This window comes from Melopsittacus undulatus, chromosome 8 (assembly GCF_012275295.1).
Source record: "Melopsittacus undulatus isolate bMelUnd1 chromosome 8, bMelUnd1.mat.Z, whole genome shotgun sequence".
In the NCBI taxonomy this organism is placed as follows: Eukaryota; Metazoa; Chordata; class Aves; order Psittaciformes; family Psittaculidae; genus Melopsittacus; species Melopsittacus undulatus.
The window spans coordinates 51,275,826-51,298,445 of NC_047534.1; the positions used below are offsets into that span (position 1 = coordinate 51,275,826).

A 22,620-nucleotide genomic window follows, 5' to 3' on the forward strand; every position below is an offset into this window, starting at 1 on the left:
CCTGGTTGAAGCAAGTTTTTTTTATTAATGCAAGCACATCCAGTCAAACACGGAATATCCTGCTTTATGGTACAGCTTTATATTTAGCATTTCAGCTCAGAATAGCAAAACACAGTATTTAAGGAATGTATCAAACGGAGGGAGGAAAAATAAACAGGAACCAATGTGGATACTGCATTGATTTCAAGTATATACTAGGACCGATTGACTGGTGAAGTGCACATTCATGTGAAAGCTTTTTCATACATTTACAGAAAGTGTTCTAAAATTGCATTTCAAATATATATTTTTTCTTAAATTTTAAGCATCCCTTTAAATTTCAATTACATAAACAAAGCTGATATACAATCCCTCTTCTAGTGTCCGACAACATTACTAGCTAGAACATCTCTGAAAGTGCAAAACACTGTAATAATACAGTATAAATATTCTTACTCTAATCCAGGGCTGAAGGTCACTACTTCAGCACAGGAAAAATAGCAGCAGATCATAAGAATTATCCTTTCCCCATTTCTGGACTGTTTTTGTCTTTTATTTCTCTTTGATATCAATGCTATGGGAATAGCAAAATGTTGATTTATCTCTCTCCTTTACCCCAAAACTTACTCTTTTAAGTATTTGTCAAAGTGGAACAAGGAGAGAGGGAAGGCTCTTTAGTTTTTCACCATACTCCAGGTCCAATACAGCAAATAATTTCTAAGTAATCCTAGATGCTGCATGAAACAGTGGCGCTGCTCTTGGTTGTAGGCACTCAGCAAGAAGAAACTACTGGACTGGAACAAACCAGACCCGGTCCTGCAGATCTTGCCCCTTCTTCAACAGAAGGCAGAATAAGGGAAAATACATCTACATGCAGTTTTTAAAGAAGCTTGTGCAGAGGTCCTCCATGAGGCTCTACAAGGCAGGCTGTAACCACTGTAAACTCTAGAGGGCCTTGTTTAATATCATCTATTTGCCTGGCTCAAGTAATTACCTTTACAAATATCCAGCCCTTAAGCCTTAAGAAAACACTTACTGTAAAGGTCAGGATATGTTAATGGGCAATAATTTGTCAATTCATCAAAATACGTTTTAAACTGAGCTTTTTTTTCTTCTTCTTAATTCAGAGATCAGGTAAGAAACTTAAGTCCTGAACTGTGTATTTTGCTTTTTTTATTTTTTTTTTCAAAACAAATACCTTGCAACTTAACATAAGCTCCTTGGGTGCTCATTTGGATAGCCAAATCAGGTGTAAACTCAAGACTAAGAGAAGAAGTTAGAAATGGTAAGTGCCAGTAAGGTTACAGATCACCTCCAGTTTGGTACTAACCTGGGTTCAAAGGTTTGACCAATATCTTATGGTGTCTTCCCTTAGATTTCAATATGTTCTGGCTCAGTTAATCATGGCTTTTAAAATACTAGGAAAAACTTGTTACTTGTTCTTTGCTTTAATTGTCTGTAAGAGCAGACGAGCATTTTCAAAGGAACTCGGGGAATTAAATGACCAGTTCAGTGGTGATCAGCTTAGCTCTTCTTCAGTTTCTTTGGAAACTTTAGCCTTAATTTCAAACGGGATATCTGAGTATTTCCCTCTCCCTAGCTCACGTATGACTTCTATTATCCAAAACTGTTTTCAAAACAACACATTGAGCCTGTTTTGCAGAGATAATCTAGGTTAGACATCCTTCTCTCAAAATAATAAACAAAAATTCCCTGATTTCTTTTAAAAGGAAAACACAAACTACTCTGACAGCCAGAATTTAAATGATAGTTCCCAGTATTAGACATGCGTGCATCTTCACATGTGCACGCACACTTACACACACACACACAAACACACATTCCCCAACAGATACCCCATCTTATCTTTTTAAATCATGTAACAAAAATATGTTTGCTGCACCATCAATGTTACAGGCAGGTATACTCTACTTCATGTGCCATATTCTCCACTTTATTTAAAGAGTACTTTTTAGCTGGTTTCAAGACATCCATATTTTTATTTTCTTTACTTCCAGTCCAGCGTAATAGAAGGTACACTAAATGATATAAGTACCTTGTAAGGCACTATTTTCTGATGTAGGAGCAGAACATGCTTACTGCAGATGTCTAAGGCCTTGACTCTACAAACACTAATACCTGATTTGAAGGAGACCCTTTACTTCAAAGCTAGAGACATGTTGAGTGCTCTGTAGGATACTGCTCCAATGGAGTACTTAACTGAAAGTAAAGTGAGTACTTCTCACTTTAGTTGAGAAGTGTGTTTTAATTTTTATTTATTTTGGTTGAAGTAATAAAAAATAAAAATTTGGATGCTAATAGAATAAGATCTCCCCAGGGATCCCATCTCCCATCATACACTTCATCTCTGAGAACAGGGCCCTGCCCTTGTATTCAAATAAAAAAACCAAAACCCTTCACTCAAGTGCCTTAAGGTTGACATGTGAAATATTTACCACGTTTTCTTCATAAAAGTTACTGTATATACAAAACAGACCTCAGCCAGTGAGGTCTTTCTTAGCTCAGTCCAAGTCCTTCAGGTTGTAAAAACGTGTTCATTCAATGTGCTTCAAAGTCTGCAGATCAGATCCAAGAATCTCAGGCTCTGTTAAGAAGAGTTGTCCTAGAAGTAATAAGAAAATAAACTTATTTTCCTGTAACAACAAAAAACGTTACAGTTTTGGTGACAGTGGGTATTAGATCTACCTTGCATCATTAGCTGGAGGCCCTTCTTCAAGGGATAGATTTCCAGCTGTTGCAAAGTGTAATATATCTGTGAATTCCAACCGAGTTGCTGACTTTAAATGAAAATTTAACTTTTATAACAATATTCAGGCCCTTAAGATGTGCTGTGGCAATATGATGCTCTGTCATTTTAAACTATGCTGAACAGCACTGGATTTAATGCAAGTTACATTGTGTGGGTATCATAAATGAAAAGCTTATGTGGACTTTCAAGATACATTGGGATCACTGGAAAGCAGTCTCGTCTAGCACAATAGTATCCTAATATAGCTCAACTGCAGCCCAGAACATACAGGTTTCTTCCTTCATTCTTTATCTGGTATGGGTATTTCAAATCTAAATATCTAACACGATTTACAAAGGTCTAAATCTTTCTTTCTTCCTTGGCCTCAGTAGTAGACTTTTCATCTAAATTAGCTGATCTCATAATGTACATGGAAGAAGTGGTTCCCCCTCTCAGAGGGAAGAGGAATCATTGAGACTTTTTCCCTTAAAAGTAGGCTAAAACTTAAGAGTATTCATATAAAACTTCACCTTTTTATAGAATTAATAAGTACATAGGTATGAGAAACGATAGCAATTTATTATTATCTCTGTATTTGTTTCCCTGAGAAAAGCATGTCTGAAAACTGCTACAAATGTAGATTATTTTACTGTATTTGATAGCCTAAACAAAGCATATTCTCTTTTGTAGTCCCAGCAGTGATCTTGCAGCCTGAACTGGTCTGGCTGGAAAAGCTGTTTTCAATGACTTAAAGCTGCCCATATGTCCAAACCATATGGAATTTTTCAGATTTGAATTTTAAAGAAAAAATAAATATATTTGGGCCAAAATGATCTTAAACTGTGTTATGCAAATAGGAGGATGCTCATGATCACATGCCTGTGTGTGGCTGTAAAAAACAAAAACCACACCAAAGAAACCTCATGTTCTCAGGAAGCTTCATACCTGAGTGTTTTCCAGCTGTCTTTCTCCATGTGGTTTTCTGGGCCTTCACTTTCAAAGGATGCAATGAACAGAGCTAGTAAATAAAATAAGAACAGTCAGCTACATGGGTTTGTTAATTGGAGAAAAAAAATGACAAGTTACAATACAGTAGGTGTAACTTGGCAGACTTCATAATGAAGTTTATTCTCCTCAGAAGCTGATACAGAAGTGATAATATGTATTTATCAAATAGTTTTTGCACCTTTTTTCATCTGCATTTTCAGTCTAGTGCTCACTATACTGAATATATTCACTCACTGTAGTGCTGAGTAAAGGATTTTACCTTCTTCACTATAAATGGGTGCTGTGAGTAGATAGCTCTGGATCTTCTTGTCCTTTTCAAAAGGGCACTCAACTTGCTTCCATGTCAGGAAATCATGGATCTGTCTTGAAATTTCCCAGAACTTCTGCATGAAGTAATTAAAATAATATTATTAAAATACTGTTTTCTTCCCACTATAAGTTCTTTTGTTTCAGCTTCACACCCTCAGTCTTATTCATGTTGTTTCTTCTTGTTATTTTAGTACCCTTTAAAACTAACCTTTTAACTGATAGAAATGATGTATCAGCAGTTTTTTAGATTCTCTTCTGTACATGCAATTGTGGATCTGTTGGATACGTAATATAAGCATGGCAACTGCAAGCACTTGCTTTCACAGACATTTGGTGAAACCATAGATCATAGCAATGCTGAAGGAACTGGTAATATAATGAACTAGAAGTTCAAAACTGTCAAATGTTTATAATTTACAATGTTTTAAGTAGCATTCCAGTTTCTGTAATAGCAAAGTCCTACCTTGAAGTTTATTTGCCCGTTGGGCAGGCGGTTTGTATGTATTTTGTGCAGAAAGTAGATATCTTTAATAAACAGGTTGAAAACCGGGATGACTATTTTCTCTCTATTGCTGTTGGCAGTCTGAGATCGCTGTGCTGCTCCTTGCAGGGCTGTGCGGTAGTTACAGAAGTTGCTGGATGGATCCATGTGATGCTGTTTTTATGGAGGGAGAAAAGCAGTCAAGTAATACATGTTACATGTTTCCTTCCTTCAGGGAGTTCATTCTTTATGAATTCTTTGGCCTTCTCCTTAAACTTTCAAGATAAGAGTAGCATATACTTATTATGTCTGGATTCAGGTTTTTCTAACTTCTGTCTTGATTGGTAGGAGAATTCTGTATTGGCTTTACACCTATGCTTTATTTCAATGGCTAATGGAAGCCTGAAAGGAAATGAGAAATGTCTATTGGGGGAAAACCCCCAAATTCTAACTTGCTGTCATCAGTCTTTGTGGTGATGGTTCTGGTTAAGTGTTGTTTCCATTCAGATCTCCACTAGATGGAGCACTCTTATTCGTTTTAAGGGTAGCAAAATGGCATTTGCTGGAGTGAAAACTACCTAATAGGAAAAAAATATGCTAGGAAGAAATAGCCTAAAGAAAACCTGCACTCTCTGCAGGCAAGTAGGGAGTTTGAAATGTAGGAAATGATCTCCCTAATGTTTATATGCTGGTGACCACTGCCTTGGTGATTTCTGATTTAGTTTCATGGAATTAGTATTTGGTGGATTTCTAGGTAAAGTCTAAACTTTATACATACCTCTAAAACATCAAATTTGGCTGTTTTGACCTTGGACCAAGTTTTCTTTAGCCGTGCCACAGGACTCAAGTTCATGCCAGCTGAATGGAGAGGTAAGACAGAAAGAAACAACCAAGTTAAGCAGTTATATTAGCCCTGTTTTTTTTATGTATAGGCACCAATGTATTTTGGAAGGCAGTTCAGCTTGAGAAACAGAAGTTGTAGCTAACACTTGCCCACCCACACATTAATCTGTCACTGGTACATACTGCCCCTGTGGAAGTGTGTATGCTGAGGTAGTCAGCTGATTTAGGGCAAGTATGAGCATCGCCTTATCAGTCAGGTTGTAAAATGGAGTGCCTCCTGTCATCTGTGTTAAGGATACTCACAGATAATAGCCATCATTGAGTTGAAGTTTCCAATATTGAAGCATTCTCTTGCCACATCAATGAAAAATTCCACCATTCTTGTACGCTGCTTTTTCTTTACAACCTGAAATAAAACCCCAAACCAAAGATCTGTTAAGAGGGAGGGATGGCCTGAATTTTGGATGGGATATTCAGTAAAAGGCATTGATTGAATATGCATTTCAGGATTCAATCCAGCTAAATCTCATGATAATACCATTGAAGATATTTTGTTAAGATCAACTTTTGATAAACAAGCAGAAGTATTTGAGACTACTGTCAATTATTAGTCTAGCTGTGAGGGAGTGTAAGGTTTTGTTCATGAAGTTCAATGTTTTGGGGAATCTTGTATAAACAGGCTGGACACTTTCAGCAATTTTCCATTACTTGAAAAACAACGTAACCTGAAGCTGCTGTTGCAAAGAATATATGCAAAAAAACTTAACCTATGAGGAAGTGGGAAAAGCAGACTAAAGACCAGGGCATATAACCTGAATATGGGGGACAGCGGTTACGATATCCTGATTTTCTCACTTTACAGTGTATACTCTTAAATTACATTTTGAGAGCAGGTAGTGGTGATGATCAAATGTACAAATTCCCATTTGTGCTAACACAAAAAAAATCTAGCAAGTTATGCTGAAAGAATCTACCTTTAGATTGGATATAAGGAGGAAGTTCTTTACTGTAAGGGTGGTGAGACACTGGAATGGGTTGCCCAGGGAAGTTATGCTGAGCATCCTCTTTGCAGATTTTTTCTTTTAAATATAAATGGCGAAGCAAAATTAATATAAAGCAATGTCTCCAAACTTCATTTCCAAAAGCCATCAATCTTCCTCTCTCTCCTATTCTTTCTCCTTTTTTCAATTTTAAGCTAGTATTATTGCCTAGATTACATTCATTTATTGAGATCTTTCCTATGTTTAGATCTAGAAGTTTGTTCTGGCTTGTACAAAGATGGCTCCCAAGTGGTGACTGCAGACTACTTCACCAGGGAATTAATTTTTCTTCTTAAAAAACACAACCTCTTGCATAAATACTTCAGTTTCCATGTTGTATCAAAAGAAAATCATTCAGCAGTCAATGGCTTGGCTTAGTCTTTTTGTTTGACTGGTTTACCAAATCTATTAGCCATACAAGACAGCTCTGGAAGATATCTTGGTTATGTTTGTAGTGTCTGTCAGAGCAGGAAATCCTAAGAGATTAGGATATGTCAGACTTCATGAAACTCCTTTAGGAATCTGGATTCCCACAGAAGAGGAATAGGAGAACAGGAGAATTCCTGACTAATAGGGAGAGAATGTCCCATTTGCTCAAATTGGTGCATATTAATAGGAACTTAAAATGACAAAGGATAAAAAAAAGTTTGTTATTCAGGGAAAGAAAAAAGTTTATGGGGCAGTGAACCTTCCATTTCTTTACATGATAGAAGTTACTTTAACCTCTAATAAGACTGTTCCTGCACTTTTTTAACCTTTTCAGTAGTCCACCTTCTTTTCAGTCTGCAAAGAAAGCTTATTCATGATTTTTCAACAACAAATATGCATATATGATAGTGCTAATGATATCTAAATGCAGTGGAAGAACAGCTGTTTATTGGTAAATCTGCATATAAAGATTAGTATCTTCTTAAGAATTAATGGATGTATTTAAACAAAATAAAACCAAAAAAGCTCCTAATTCAAACTCCACGTTTAATTTCACTGCATGACTAATGCTACTACAGAAGATAGGCAAAACTAGAGAATACATGCAAAGCGAAACATGACCATGAACTCTCAACCATATAAGCATGAAAGTAATTTAATGCTTAAGTAATGCCATTATCTTTAATTGCACTGCTAATGTTTAAATCTCTACTAGACCATTGCCTGTCTCTTGTCCTTAAGGCCAGTATCAATTTGCTATCTTTTCTTCTATGAATACCTACCCGACAAATCTCTGTAGCCACCAGCATGCTGAGACAATTGAACCAATTGTCATAGGCCTCCAAATTATAGGTTTTGGTCACATCGCCTCGGCACTGTAAGAGAACAGGCCACATGTTAATCCTACCCTGTAGCATGATAAAGTCAACATGCTAAAGGATAAGTGTCCTTTTCACATCCTGATAAAATCTTGCTGGATATTTTTTAAGGCAGGTTAGAAAATGTCAGCCTTTCTTGCACAAAATGTACTCAGATTATGGAGGTTCTTTACCCTGATTACTTTTTGTTTCTTTTTCCCTTCACACCCCTTCTTGTATACCTTGTGATTATCCAGTGAGTCCATGTGGCTGACAATCTGCATCAGATCCTCTGGGTAAATGTTGCTCACCCTTTCCTGTAGTTTGGAGAGATGAGAGATTGTGACTGCACAGACGAACAGAGTTTAGTGAAAAACACATCAATAAAGCCAAAGTCAGGAGAACTTGGTAACTTTCATCTTCCTACAGTTGAGATGTGTGAGGTGTTATTGGTGTAGCTAATTGGTCTTACTTGGTACTTTCTGATTTAAAACACTGGAGGCTTTCAGTGAAGCCATAGCAAAGCTCACACAATGAGTATATTAATACCTGGAAAATTAAATCATTTACACAAATCAGTGCCTCACCAGTTCGACATAGGTCAGCTGCTGTGCCAAGATCAAAGGGTCACAGCACACACTCAGGATGTCCTTTTGAGTTGACTGTGGCTTGGTTTTGAGGATGGTGCCTTTGTCAGTAGCAGGTTGTCGGAATTTCTCTCTGATTTCCTGGTACTGGCTCCGTGCAGAGAGGGCCATCAGGAGATTCTGTGTCATCTGGCTAATAATCTTTTTCACTGTTCCATTTTCCTAAGCAAAAGGCAGAAACAATGACTGCTAAAAAACTTAAGTTCTTGCAGACACAAATTGCCAGAGAATTTCTGACAGGGAAAAACATAAATGCTTGCTGTTTTCTTTCATCTTATCTGAGCTGATCATCCTATGGAGAATTAACTTGTCCTAACTGCCCACACAACTTCATGACATTGTTATGCCTGCCCGCCTTCCCAACTCTGTTTCACTTATTTGGCTGGTCTGCTCCTTGTGGCAGTTTTTGGCTAGTACCCCCATTTCAAAAGCATCCATGTAAACAACTTAATAGTGGGTAAGGTGAAAGGTGGTTGACTTGCTTGCACAAGGCTTCTTCGATTTTCTGTGTACAAAGTGCCAAAAAGCTCTTCTCGTTCTGACCAGGCCCACTGATTATCAAGTCTAGCCCAGGCATAACCTAGGGAATGAATATGTCCAAGAATATATCCCTAAATACACTGATTTGGCTTTGAACTACAGCATATGAGGATTTTGGTATAAGCACAATGCACATCATGTTCTTGGACAACTAAAATGCCTTTCTGTTTATCAGGTGCAGATTTTAAACATAGGACCAATAAGGATACCTACTCGTAAAGCCACAGAACTGTAATCCATCTGCTCAGTGTTTTGACAACTAACGCAAGCTAAATGCTTTCTGCCATTGATCGTGTCCTATAGACATTCCTCAATGAAATCAACTCAAAAGAGCTAACTTGAACAGTGTTCTGCTTCTCCACCCCTCCTGTTAGTGCTTTAAATGACCTAGGTTCTCCAGTCCTGTGCTTCCTGCTCCTTAGAAACGGGAAAAACATAATTCTACCAAAGACAGTCCTTCTCTTTCCTACACAATTGTTCTGTTGCTTTCATGCAAATTATTTCTCTCACCCACAGGAATAACTGTTTACAACCTGCTCTGTTGGTTTCTGCCTGTCAACTGGATACACTAGAAAGAACTGCAATGAATCTGTGATCGTTCAAATAAGCCACTAATGTGCAGTGATGACTGAAATTATGTACCAGATGTGAGAGACAGTGACTACCAAATACTGGTATATTGCATGGTATAATTAAGCAATAATAGTGTCAGAGTGTTGCTTTACAAGGCAATAATCTGACTCCCAAGTGAAATCAAATAAAAAGCTGAAAGCAGTGTAGCTCATCTTGAGGAACTGGATTACTGCTGAACAGCAGCTGTCTAGAGCCATTTGTGATATTGTGCTACAAGTGTTCAGAAATGCCAAAGGAGCAGGGTGTGGAGGGTGATAAAGTGCTGATTGTGTTCTCTGGTATCCTGGACTTTCTATTGTAAATCATTTTACTTCAGCTGCTGTGTCTGGTTTACCGACACTTCTAGGAGGAAGCAGACTTCCTAGATAGGGACCACAAAGAATAAAACTTGAAGGCAGGTGAGAGTATCACAGATAGTATGTGAAGGCAAATCAAGAAACTGTAGTGACATGAAAAACTCTGGCTTATTAAAGCTACTGTAAGTTTACTAGCATCTTAATACTAAGACAGATACCCTTATACATTTAGCAGTTTTCTTTCATTACTAGTCTTACCCTAAATTTTCTTACAACTTTGGAAAATAAGTCAATGAGAGTACAATAACTTGTTTGAATTCAAGCAAGACATTTGTACTTGGGGCACAACCCCGGCTGTACCAATAGCTATTTGATATGCTGTCTGCTCTCACTGGGACGAGCATCTGACTGCTTTCTATGAGTTCTCAGTTGACTTTACAGAATCATAGGATGGTTAAGGTTGGAAAGGACCTTAAGATCATCTAATTTCAACCTCCCTGCCATGGGCATGGACACCTCACACTATGCCATGTTACCCAAGGCTCTGTCTAACTTGAACCTTGAACACTGCCAGGGATGGAGTATTCACGACTTCTTTAGGCAGCCTGTTCCAGTGCTTTCTATCCTATGTATGGAGAATAGTGTCTTAGGAGACTTGGAAAAGCTTTAAAATACAAAATAAAACCCCAAACCATTACCATAATCCCTTGTGGAAGCACAGTATGGGTATACTTATTATACTTATGATATACAGTATTGTGGTGACAAATACTGAGAGCAAGAGCTGTTTTTTGTCACTGTCAGATTATGTCTCCTGGGGGTCAGATGTGTCACATTTCTTCACTGATCAAGCTTGATCCCCTTAACAAGGCTACAAGTCAGAATGGTGATGCTGTAACTAATGGATGTCATTAGATTCCTCAGATGCCAGAGCACTGTGCCACTTCAGGAAGACCTGTGTTTCTCAAATGACAATTTATTCATACATATCAGAGTGGGAAGAAAGGGGAAGAGAAAGAAAGACTACGAGTTCATTCTAGTTCAAAGTGATAGACAAATTCAATACTAAGAAACAAATGCTAAATAACTCTCTGCCAAGTCCCCTTTCACAGTAGTATCTCTGCCAACACATATAAACCTTTTTGCCCTTGTCTACAAAAGGAATAGAAGAAATATTACAATCCTATTTCCTTTTCTCCACCTACTCTCAGGCACTGACGTTTTCATAGTGGCATCCAAGTAAACAGCTTTGCTTATGCAATAAAACTGACATACTTCCTTTTGACAACTTGGTAGCACCTAATCGTATTGTGTCCTATCGCTGATTCATGCAGTGCTGTCAAACCTGTTGGTCTTCATTTTCTCCACACATGAATCAACAGAAACACATAATACAACTCTCTTTCCATTTCCTGCTAGTTGTTCTGAAATATCTTGAGGTGGTGGGCTGAAAAACAAGAAGCAGCTTCTATTCTATATGAGTAAGCCTTTCATGTCCATACAGATGCATAACATTTAATTCCCTTGCAGTCCTTCTTTCTGCCTACTGGTAATTAGCTACTTTCTCAATGAAGAAAATAAGTGTCAGTTCAGCCCTTGTTTTACTTGATTTTGATTTATCCGTTTGCTTTACAAAGGTCTTCTGGGGCCTAGTTTTCTTCATAGGCTAGAAGCTCGGACTTGTTAAGACTGATGATTGACTAGGTAGCAAAGTTTCTTTTGTGGAATTACTGTGTATGTCCCCTGAGACACAGCAACAAACCAGTTGCTGATTATTGTTAGGAGCTAGGAATGAACTATTAAATAATAAGCATCTTCACCTTGAGCAAGAATACATACACCGTGAATACACTAGAATACACTAGACCATGTCGTCCAAGGCTTTGTCCAGCCTGGCCTTGAACACTATCAGGGATACAGCATTTACCACTTCTTTGGGCAGTCTGTTCCAGTACCTCACCACCCTCACAGTAAAGAACTTCTTCCTTATATCTAACCTAAACTTCCCCTGTTTAAGTTTAAACCCATTACCCCTTGTCCTGTCACTACAGTCCCTATTGAAGAGTCCCTCTCTGGCATCCTTCTAGGCCCTCTTCAGATACTGGAAGGCTGCTATGAGGTCTCCACACAGCCTTCTCTTCTCCAGGCTGAACAGCCCCGGCTTTCTCAGCCTGTCTTCATATGGGAGGTGCTCCAGTCCCCTGATCATCCTCGTGGCCTCCTCTGGACTTGTTCCAACAGTTCCATGTCCTTTTTGTGTTGAAGACACCAGAACTGCACACAATTCTCCAAGTAAGGTCTGATGAGAGCAGAGTAGAGGGGCAGGATCACCTCCTTCGACCTGCTGGTCACGCTCCTTTTGATGCAGCCCAGGATACGGTTGGCTTTCTGGGCTGAGAGCACACACTGAAGCTGGCTCATGTTCATTTTCTCATCAACCAACAAGCCCAAGTCCTTCTCTGCAGGGCTGCTCTGAATTTCTTCTCTGCCCATTTGATAAGGCTGCGTGGAGACCTCATAGCAACCTTCCAGTATCTGAAGGAGGGCTATCGGGATGTTGGGGATGGACTATTCATTAGGGACTGTAGTGATAGGACAAGGGGTAACAGGTTCAAACTTAAACAGGGAAAGTTTAGATTGGATATAAGGAAGAAATTCTTTACTGTTAGGGTGGTGAGGCACTGGAATGGGTTGCTCAGGGAGGTTGTGAATGCTCCATCCCTGGTGGTGTTCAAGGCCAGGTGGGACAAAGCCTTGGGTGGCATGGTTTAGTGTGAGGTGTCCCTGCTCATGGCAGGGGGGTTGGAACTAGATGATCTTGAGGTCCTTTCCAACCCTAACTATTCTATGATTCTATGCCTTGTGGGACTTAGAGTAGTAACAAAGGTTGGAATGTAAGTCATGATGAAAGTTAACTATATTGTACCATTATAGTGACTGTCCTTTTTCCTTTTGCACTACATCCATTTCTCATATTTTGTCTCCTTCTCTTACACTTGATTATACAGTAGACAATTTCTGGTAATGTACCATTAAATTCATCTCTCGGCCCATGTCCTGCACTTATACTGACAGTTTACAGGGTTTGTATTTTTAAAGGTTGACAGATAACTGCTTTACCACTTAATGTTTATCCATCCCTACCTCATCACATTGTGTGATTCTGTGAGCAATCTCCTTCAGTTCTTTCATTGATTTTTCATCTTGGAAATCATAGGGGAAAGTTTCAGTCCATTCCTTCAGGAGCTGAATGATTTTGGCAGCGAAGGATTTTAGCTTTGCCTAGAAAGAGACAATGAGTTGATTACTGACCAAAGGCTTTTCTGACTGCAGAGTAAATTATCTGATGAAGGTTCACATAAACCAGAGACACCCTTGAAAATACTTTGCATTAGTAATAGGTGAAGAGGACAAAAAGAATATATTTAACTGAGCTAGTTTCCCAAATAGTATGATTTGTTCTCCTTTCATGATAGCTGGTAATGTCTCTTACCAAACACTGGAAAGATATTTTCAAGGTTAGTTGTATGAAGCCAGGAAGTTGACAGATTAGTTTGTGACTTACTTGACTGAAGTCAATGGGACTTTTGCTGATTTATGCCATCTGAGCCAGCAGTACCATAGGGTTTGAATTCAAATGCATACAAGCTGCAGCACTCTAGCAAGCATCTTTCATAAGAGGCATTCACAAAGGCACTTTTGTTCTATAGAATTTATCAGACCCTCCATGTTGAGTTGTATATTAAAACAAATGAATGTCAGGAAAGATGTGTGTGTGTTCTGTCCATGACATCTACATTTAGATGGACTTTGCAAATAAAAAGTATTGGCTCTTACACAAAAGTCTGTCAACCATAGAAAGGGAAGGGAGAGCTATTTTCTAAGTTCTTCTCTTACCCATAAATCTTTAAAGGCTTTTCATCAGTTAGACCCAAATTGGATGCCAATTATTCCACTATGCTAACAATAGACAGCAGCATCAGTAAATCCAAGGAAGTACTCCTGTAAAATTGTGAGTACGAGTGCTAAGAACACTTTAAGAAACGAGAAGAATCGAAACTTAATTCAGACTGTATTTATCTTTCCACCCAGCTTGTGATGCACTGAAGAAAAAGAGGAAGCTTTCATTTGTGTTTACCTTCCCACTTGTGCAAGTTACAGAAGTTCCACTACACAGCAGTTCCTTCCCCCATGCACAGTGTGCTTTCCTTATTGCACTCTTAGGGATTTACAGAAGGTGACTTAGCATGTGAGTGTCATTACAGGAAACTGGTGTATTTTCTTTTAAGACAAATAGAGACTGTGTTCCAAGAATTGGTAGGAACTCCGGCCAAAACATCATCTGATCATGGTATTGTCCCAGTTTATTTGATCAAAACCAAAAGTCAACCAAACTAAGCTAATTTTTTTGCATTTCTTTACATCTCACTTATATATAGTCAGTGCAATATCAATAATGATTGATAAGAACTCTGAAGTTAAACCATGCACACCTGAATCCCCAATCTGAAAATGAGCCAGTTTTCCTTGTGAGCCTAAAGGGAATTTTCTTGCCCTCTTATTTTTTTTTCCTCTCACAACAGCAAACTGCACTCTGCTAGCATTCTTTTACTGTTCTTATTGACAGCATTCATTTGTCCTCTGTGTGAGAGAAGCACAGAATAGTTGTATAGCAATGGCAAACAAAATCATCACCTTTCTCTGGCAGCAGACCTTCTTGCAAAGCAGTGTCTGCTTATGCCACTTCTGTGGAGCCCACATTCAGGGTATTTCTGAACAGTATAGGACAGAGTTCCAGATTATAATTGTCTGTCCTCTTAACTTACATTGTCATTGGCCGTGGGGAAAATACAATTTATACTTCTTTGCTAAGGAATGTATGGAGCCTGACATTACTAAAAGAATAATCTGTAGATGGTGACAGAGAATTAGTTAGCCAACCAGTGTGGTTTGCTTCAATTAAGTTAACAAGTATTCGCATACTCTACTTTTGTTTATCAAAAGCTGCTATGGAACAGATTTTTGGTATTAATTATCCAAACTAGACTTTCTTTTTAACTTCTGAAACTTAAAAGGGATGGATGAGGGCAGGAAAGTTCCAAAATCCATCCTTAGGCCATGACAAGTATTTCTATATGAACACTAAACTCCTATCTTATGTATCTGCTCATGAGTTGCTAGGATTTGCTTCTTCCATCATGATGGAAAGCTAGACATCTATTGTAAGATAAACTGCAAACAATGTTATTTGTTGTGTAATTACTCTTCAGATGTAAAAGGGTGTAATGTTTTATCAAATGCTCTTAATGTTAATGAAAATAAGGTATGCTTTCTGAGAGCTATGTTACAAAACATCAGTAAAGATGAGTTTCCTGTTTCATGTACACTCTGATGAAACCCAAAGCAGTGTCACAGGCTCGATGCATGTCATTTGTAATAGCCTAGATAAAAATCACACGGATATGTGGGTAGCAGCACCCATTTTCCTTTTTGCCATGGTTGCAACAAACCTACCAACCTATTCTTTCTGTAGTCCTACCGCAGATGTGAGCTTCCTTGTGAGCCCTGACAAAGAGTTCTCTAGAGTCTGTGGGAATACTTTTCCCATAAATATTTCTTTGAGAAGGAAAATACTTCTATTAAGTACTGTGGATCTGTACTGAATGAGACAAGACAGACAGGACCAAGAAATAACTACTAATTACAAAGGACTGCAATTGCAGTACTGTGCTTGTAAGAAAGGGAGGTTTAATGACAATGACCCAGTTATAAGTATTGTTTTGATTTTTGATTTTAAAAAGGAGCACTTAGTGGTGTCAAAACCCAAGGGAAATCATAATGTTTTTGATAGGACTTACGTAACCCAAGACAGGGTTAATAGAAATTAATTTCTATTTTCTTGTTTCATTTCCTACTTTATTAACTTCTGAGTTAAAAAACACCCTCGCTGCAGAAATTATGCACCACAGTTTTAACAACAGGTTTTTCCACTGAATAATACTATGCAAGTGGGCTTTTTTTTCCTGTGACTATCTAGTTTGGTTCTTTTCAATCTCTAATGCACTTATGGGGAGTTAAATTTTATCCTTTATGGTCATACTTTTGACTTGTGAAGCCTTAAACCATGAGACCCTTCCTTTTTATGAGTGGCCAAAGGAGCTTTGAGCAGGCTCCATGACATCCCAGTGTTTTTCTTTTCAATCTACTTCTCTCTGGATTGTGGTCTATAGGACTCTCTGACTAGCCAGTAATGTCAAAAAGAAACGAATGATAAGTATTGTGATGTGTAACCTCAAAACCTGGCCCCTCGCCACTTTTCCAGCTCTTACGGACTGCAAGTCAGCCAGCTCCCCATCTTAAGAGACTTGAGCAAGCAAACACTGTCAGAAACGATCAGAGCTGCTTTAACTGCTTTTGCCAGCTATTTCCTGCTACGAAGCCACTTAATTAGAAGGTGCTGGTAGCTGATGATACTTTAATGGGTTATGACTATGAATACACAGAGTGTCTGGAGTTGAGAATATCTATGCTGCATATAAAATGAGTTTTTATTTGTTGCCAGATACAAAAACAAATGTTTGTGAATACTAGTGGCTGAACTTTTCTGTAAGACATACAGGTGTTTGCAGTAGAGGACATCAAAGTAGTCATTTGAGAGGAATGTCAGAAGCTTATGTAGTGTTCTCCAAGAATTTTGTGTTTAGTGGGCAGGAAAAACATGACAGTTTATATTAAGGGGGTAGGAAGGGATCAAGGGCATAGTAGGAAAAGCAGCCAGCAAAGCATGTAAATTAAAGCAGCCTCCCAAGCACTCGTGTTTTACTGTGACCCTGCTGTTTGTTGGTTTTCCTGTAGGCCCATTTCCAAACTGTCAGCAAAAGTTGTAAGAGTGTGGGTGTTTGGAGTACGAGCTGCAATATTCCACAGCCTTTTCCAAGTGAAAGCCATGATTTTGAAAAACTCTGCTGAAAAGCCAGAATAATACTACTTTACAACTAATAGCTTTAAACAGCTGTGTGGTTTAGTCCCCAGGTACTATTGTCAATTGAAAGTCTTGTACGTGCATCGTTATTCACAAAAGTTTCATCTTATCCCATTATTTTTAAATCCAAGTATTTTATAGATGTATTTTGACACTAGCTGCTGATAGCAGTTGTCTTCATATGTCTACAACTTTACCCATTGCATGATTCATGTGGTCCCAGCATCTCTTATAAATTCCTACCTCTGTTGTTTAGTCACCTGTTGCTGAGGAACCATTAAAATTCAGTGTCAGTTTGAGGTTGCTCAGTCATGAACTAGTTCAGCAGTGACAATAAGAATAGTTATGACTTCTGTGTACAAAGCTGGATGCAGTGGTTCTTGCAACTTCTGTACCAAACCCCTTGAATTTACCAGCACCTACACCATAAGTTATATAGCTATTCTGTGAATTGATCAGGGGACTGACCTGTATGAAAGTGATTTTGCTTTAAGTGGTTAGTTTTCCCTATGGAGTAATTTTGTGGCATAATAATAGACTACACCCCAGGAACAGTAAGGGAGACAGAGATGTCTGTACTGCTGTCAGCAGCTCTGTATTGCCAAACCACAGAGTTATTTTTTGTAGTTGCTACTCAAGAGTAGTGATACAGCAAGGAGAAAACAAAATAGGATAACAATATGCTGAAAATTAGGAATGTGAAGATGTAATTTCTCACCATAGAAGAATAGATCCAAAGCATGCCTGGGATTTGAACAATTTAGGTCTTTTAAGTACTTGCTGATTTCAACCTTGTTTCTGTTGCTCTTATCTGCATCCCAGCTTGGACTATTCTGTTACTTCAATTTCAGTCAAAAGCCCTAAAATCCATCTAAGTCTCACCATTATAGAAAATGTGTATTGAAGTGCATAATGTAAACTTACCCAGTTTGGTTTAATTGGTTGTAGTAAAACTGCATAGTCATATGGGTCAGCACAGGCTACCATTTTAAGTAGTGCATACCTTAATTTTTGTAAGAGGTAATTCTGGTTGACTTTCACACCAGCTGAAAAACACTGCACCAATAACCTATAGTAGGGTGCTCAACTCTGATAGGATGCTGAAAGGGACTGGAGAAAGGAGAATCAGATTCAAGAAAGACCTAACTTGGTGAAAGCTCAAAAGTGTGAAATGACTTGCAGGGCAAGTTTCATGGCAGATACACATTGTACCAGTCCACACCACCGACCTGCAGCAAAGTTGTATTTCCAGCCACTGTATCCAACTGGTAAGGTAGTACATAGCCTATGTTTGTGGCTAGCAAAGAAGGAGCAGTACTCCAGGACAAAAGATCCAAATGGAATTGCATCCAGCAATGCATGCCAATTACAATTTCAGTTTATTCTTTATCAGTTTATTCAGCTTTACAATGAGAGAGGGAGTGAGAAATAAACAACAGTAGCACACTTAACTGAAGGACATAATTGTTCATTTACCTTTTCTGCCTCAATCCCTGTTTCTAGCTGCTGCTTCTGTTTAATGCAGAGCTGTCCCACTTTAGCCAGGAGCTCATGTGGGTGAATGAAGACTCGTGAGCTCAGAAGGAAAGTGAAGATGTATGTCCTCTGTGGAAGTAGAAAAAAAATAAGTTGAATAACTCTATCCAAAATAATCTGTCCTCCTTGGATAAACTATTCCACAAACCACAAATGTAACTTTCTTTCATTTAAGTTTTTAACCTTTTTTCTTTCTCCTGTCTCCAGGGTCATGGTGGTCGTTCCTAGGTCTGTTAAAAGGAACTGCTGTAGGCTTCAGCGCTGTTACCTGTGGTGTTTTCAGATTCCCAAATTATTTCCCTTTAAAATGCCAAACTAGCCATTGTTCACCAAACAGACAAATGAAATACAACCAGTGCAGGGTGCTGTGCCTCTTGAATGCCACACTTTGTATTGCTTTGTTTCTTTAAGAGTGATTGTTTTTCACTGAGCTGCAGAAAACTGCTCCATGTGTCTTCCAAACCACAGCTGCAATTTCTTCATCTATGAGGTTTTTTTTCTTCCTTTTCTCCCACAATCACTGACACAAGCTTTACCTTAGATTGTGGCCATATGACAGCAATTCATTTTTAAGCTTAACTTTACTTATTTGGGGCCTGTTTCAGAGTCTTTTGAGTATGAACACTGCTAATAGATGCTACTAATTATTACTTCTCATTAGAAATATCCTCTCCATTTGTATTTTAAAAACAGTAATGCATTGCATTCTGGACAGCTTTGTTGAAGTGAGAATGCCTTCATGCCCTACTCTTGCTAGTGTTTGAAATTAGGCTTCTGTATTTGAATGTAACTGCTGAGTAATGACTGTAGTATCTCATAAGCACTTCAGTTTTTCCTGTAGGCTTTTTGACAAAATGTGGAGATCTAAGAATTGTAGGGGATCTCTTTGACAATGAATTCCAAATAACCTTTGTTATGTTTGCAGTGTGTACTGTTAGATTGCACTGTGTTTCTAGAAATGTGATTTGGCAGGCCGCAACCAAGTATGCATATAGTCAATGTGCATGTATACATCCTTGGACTGGGCAAGGAAATTGAGACAGCTAAAAGCTATGACCAGTTGTCTAATAAATGGCGTCTCTACTGTTAGCTACTGAATTTTGCCGCTTGCAGTCTCTAAAACATAGTTGTAGTTAAACAACCATAGTATCTTTAGGACACCAAAATTATTATGGGGTTTATTTCTAATCACAACAAAATGTGTTATTAATGAAAAATGTTTTACCTCTTTAGTGCTCAGTGTGCCCTATAATATAAATTTAGCATTAAAATCCTCCAAATATCAGAAGGGGAAAAAGGACATGTTCTTTTTAAAAAAATAAATAAAAATAACTAAAAGTCACAGTGTTCTGGAACTGATTGAGCAGCATAATAGACTAATTGTGTGTCTATTAAACATCCAGCTCTGTCCTGAGCTTGTGGAAGAAGGTAATGAAAGAACATTGGAGTGTGATACAGCAAAGACACTTTAAAATGCTCATTCTGATTTGAAAATCTGATTAGCACTGGGTTTCATGTATTAAATTAGGAGTAGCATTCATTCTCTACAATGAAAACTGGAGTTAATCCAGTCTTTGCCTTTTCTATTGTTTATGAATAGAGGAACTGAGGAGAAGGGTTAGCCGGATGGACAGTCTGGGTCAGGTACCTGAGTAATGCTTCTGCTTATAAAAAATGGACAGCTGGGGCCATCTAATAATCAGGCTTTTAGTGACTTTGAATATGTGGCGAGGACAGTGACAGGACACTGACAGAATGGCCATCCTTCTTGATAGCATGGTTGCTAATATCCTATACAGGGGTATATTGTGAAAATTTGAGAAACTGGGCTTCTGTTTGGTATTTTATGTGTCTCTACAGAATTTCAGAGTTTATTTTTACATTTCAAAGACAAAAAAATGCAGTTCATTAATTTTAGTAAGAAATTCAATGTAGCTCTTACACCTGCATCTGAAAAGAGTTGATGACGTTCTATCAGCTTTAGAGAAGATTTATAAGCATCTACAATAGTGTATCTGGTGTGTTATGGGTATTAAATTGGGCTGAAGAATTAACCTGAATCACAGAAGGGGACTTGGTTGTATTATCAGACAATGCATTAGATCTTTAATTCTTACGTATATGTGCATGATCCCTAAACTGATAAACTTCCTAATCAGAATGAAACAACAGAAAGAATGGTATTGGGCTGTGAGATTTTTCTTCTGGGTGGGATGAGATTGGAGTGTGTTTGTTTTGTTTAGTGTGTTACATTATACCTGGTTATCCTCTGTTGGTTTTTGTAGCTAGCTTCCATGTTAATTTCTATTGGTGCTGTCCCTGAACTTAAAATTGGGCTATCGGGGAAAAGAATACAGCTGTTGGGTGAGTCAGCTGTCACTGGGTTGTGTGAAAATCTGTTCTGGAAACATGAAGCAGCCCTCACTTGGACTGTATTTTGCATTTGAGAGATAGGGAATTAAAAACAAAATAGACTTTGATACTTTCATCCCTTCCCCACATTCTTGTTTTGGGAGTTTAGAAGCCTTTTTGAAAGATGCCTGCTCATGTAAGTAGCAGGGAGCCACAGCTTAAGGCACACTGCTCTTCCAGTGACCTTTGCTCTGATAAACTGGAACACATTCATTTAAGGAAAGATATAATTTTGTTTCTCGCACTAATTCTAGTGTTGGTCTCCTTGGTGGAAGTGTATGTGGTGTGGGACAGTGTTTATCGCAGGGTGACTCTGAGAAAGGCCCACTCAGAGTATCATTTCCCTATTGTTATACTGCAAGAAAAGTATAACCCAGATGACCTGAGATTTTATTTGGCTTCAATAATGTTTCACATGATCTTCAAAGAAGTGCCAAACTGGCAAGCTGCAGGAAGATCATATATATGGCAACGAAAGTGCATCCCTTCCATTTTAGGCTTGCTAACGTCTCTCTGTAGTCTGTAATAATTGTACTGGACCCACGTAATGTTTTTTCCAGACAACACTGGACTATTATGTTTCAGAAGCAAATTATTATTGCTTCTGCAACCCATCTGCTGTATTTTTAATCAATTTTTTAAGTCACTTAACTGGAACTAGGTTCAGTACTTCGGAAAACAAAATTGTTCCGTTGTGTTCAACCTAGATATGCTGGTTTACAATATATTGGTATCTAATTGCGGGTGTGTATGTGATACTTTTATTGCTTATGCTGTCATAGACAAGGAGTAACTGCAATTAAGAATCAAATTAAAACTTATAGGTCTGACAGCAGTATCGACCTCTATCTCCTTGGCTCTCTGCTAATAAGCATTCCCTATCTAATAAAGAAAATTCAGTCTCAACTAAGCCATACATTTCAGCTTAGTGTAGGTCTCAGGGGTTAGGAACACAGCTGTTTTGCATAGGAAATATTTCATACTAATATCACATATATTACCTAGATCAAGGACTTCTGTGATTTGTTGCGCCTTTACTACTGTATACATATAGGCTAAATGTTTTAACAGTGTAAAAATCTACCCTCTCTCATAGGCAGTTCCTTAATCATGAAGATGATGGTTTGGAGAAGGAAATATAGCTATGAAGCTAGCTGGTTTGACAAAGAATTATTAAAAATACTTCTATAAGCTATGAGATTGGAAATTAAGCTTTATTTAGCCTACAAAGTGACAGGTATTTGGGAAGAGAGGGAAAAAAACAATCCTTTTTGCACTTGGAACAACATAAACCGACACAAAAGGGCTTGTGCTTTACAAGAGAATAAGAAGCCAGATTCCTCTAGTGCCTGAAGTTGTTGCTAAGAGATGAGCTGAATTATATTTAAAAAAAGAGAGAGAGTGCAAATGCAGAAGGCTAAAGAAGGAATTGTTCCTCTCTGCCTGAAGAATGCACTGATGTCTTCATGTCTTCTTGAGGAGGAGGGGAAAAGAAAGAAAAATGTTTCCTTTGTGCACTCTGCTCATTCTGGAACTTGGTGTTTGTGAAATATTTTCTTGAAACACTCATTTTTTTGCTTGGGCACAAGGGTTGTAGACTGGTACATTCCATTCCTAACCTCCCGAACTCTGCAGTCTCATGAGTATACATTTTTCGATGTGCTGAACAAGTCCCTGTAGACAAACAAGCCTCCAAAGAACAGGACACAAACATTGGCCCTTATCTTTCCCATCCCCCCTTTGCCTGTCCCGTGTTCTGCCAACATGGCAAATACATTCTTGTTTTGCCTGTGTAACCAGCAAAGAAAGATACTCTCTATTTGCTTTCTCCCCCGCGCCCTTTTTTCCTCCCTGTCTGGAAGGTTCCTGTGATCTTTAG

At 38.3% G+C, this 22,620-nt stretch overlaps 1 protein-coding gene across 3 annotated transcripts in view; it reads right to left on the reverse strand.

Annotated features, from left to right (window-relative positions):
* Nucleotides 1-22,620, reverse strand: part of RASGEF1A (RasGEF domain family member 1A) — a 28,262-nt gene continuing 5,642 nt past the window's right edge. For all 3 annotated transcript variants that reach the window (XM_005152705.4, XM_034065643.1, XM_034065642.1), the window contains 11 exons: nt 18,270-18,398; nt 12,956-13,093; nt 8,283-8,504; nt 7,938-8,012; nt 7,621-7,713; nt 5,673-5,775; nt 5,305-5,384; nt 4,509-4,700; nt 3,996-4,119; nt 3,674-3,746; nt 1-2,602 (listed from right to left, as the gene is read on the reverse strand). In XM_005152705.4, the coding sequence (XP_005152762.2) occupies nt 2,578-2,602; nt 3,674-3,746; nt 3,996-4,119; nt 4,509-4,700; nt 5,305-5,384; nt 5,673-5,775; nt 7,621-7,713; nt 7,938-8,012; nt 8,283-8,504; nt 12,956-13,093; nt 18,270-18,398 (1,254 nt within the window). In that variant the 3' untranslated portion in view covers nt 1-2,577. The remainder of the gene's footprint in view (nt 2,603-3,673; nt 3,747-3,995; nt 4,120-4,508; nt 4,701-5,304; nt 5,385-5,672; nt 5,776-7,620; nt 7,714-7,937; nt 8,013-8,282; nt 8,505-12,955; nt 13,094-18,269; nt 18,399-22,620) is intronic.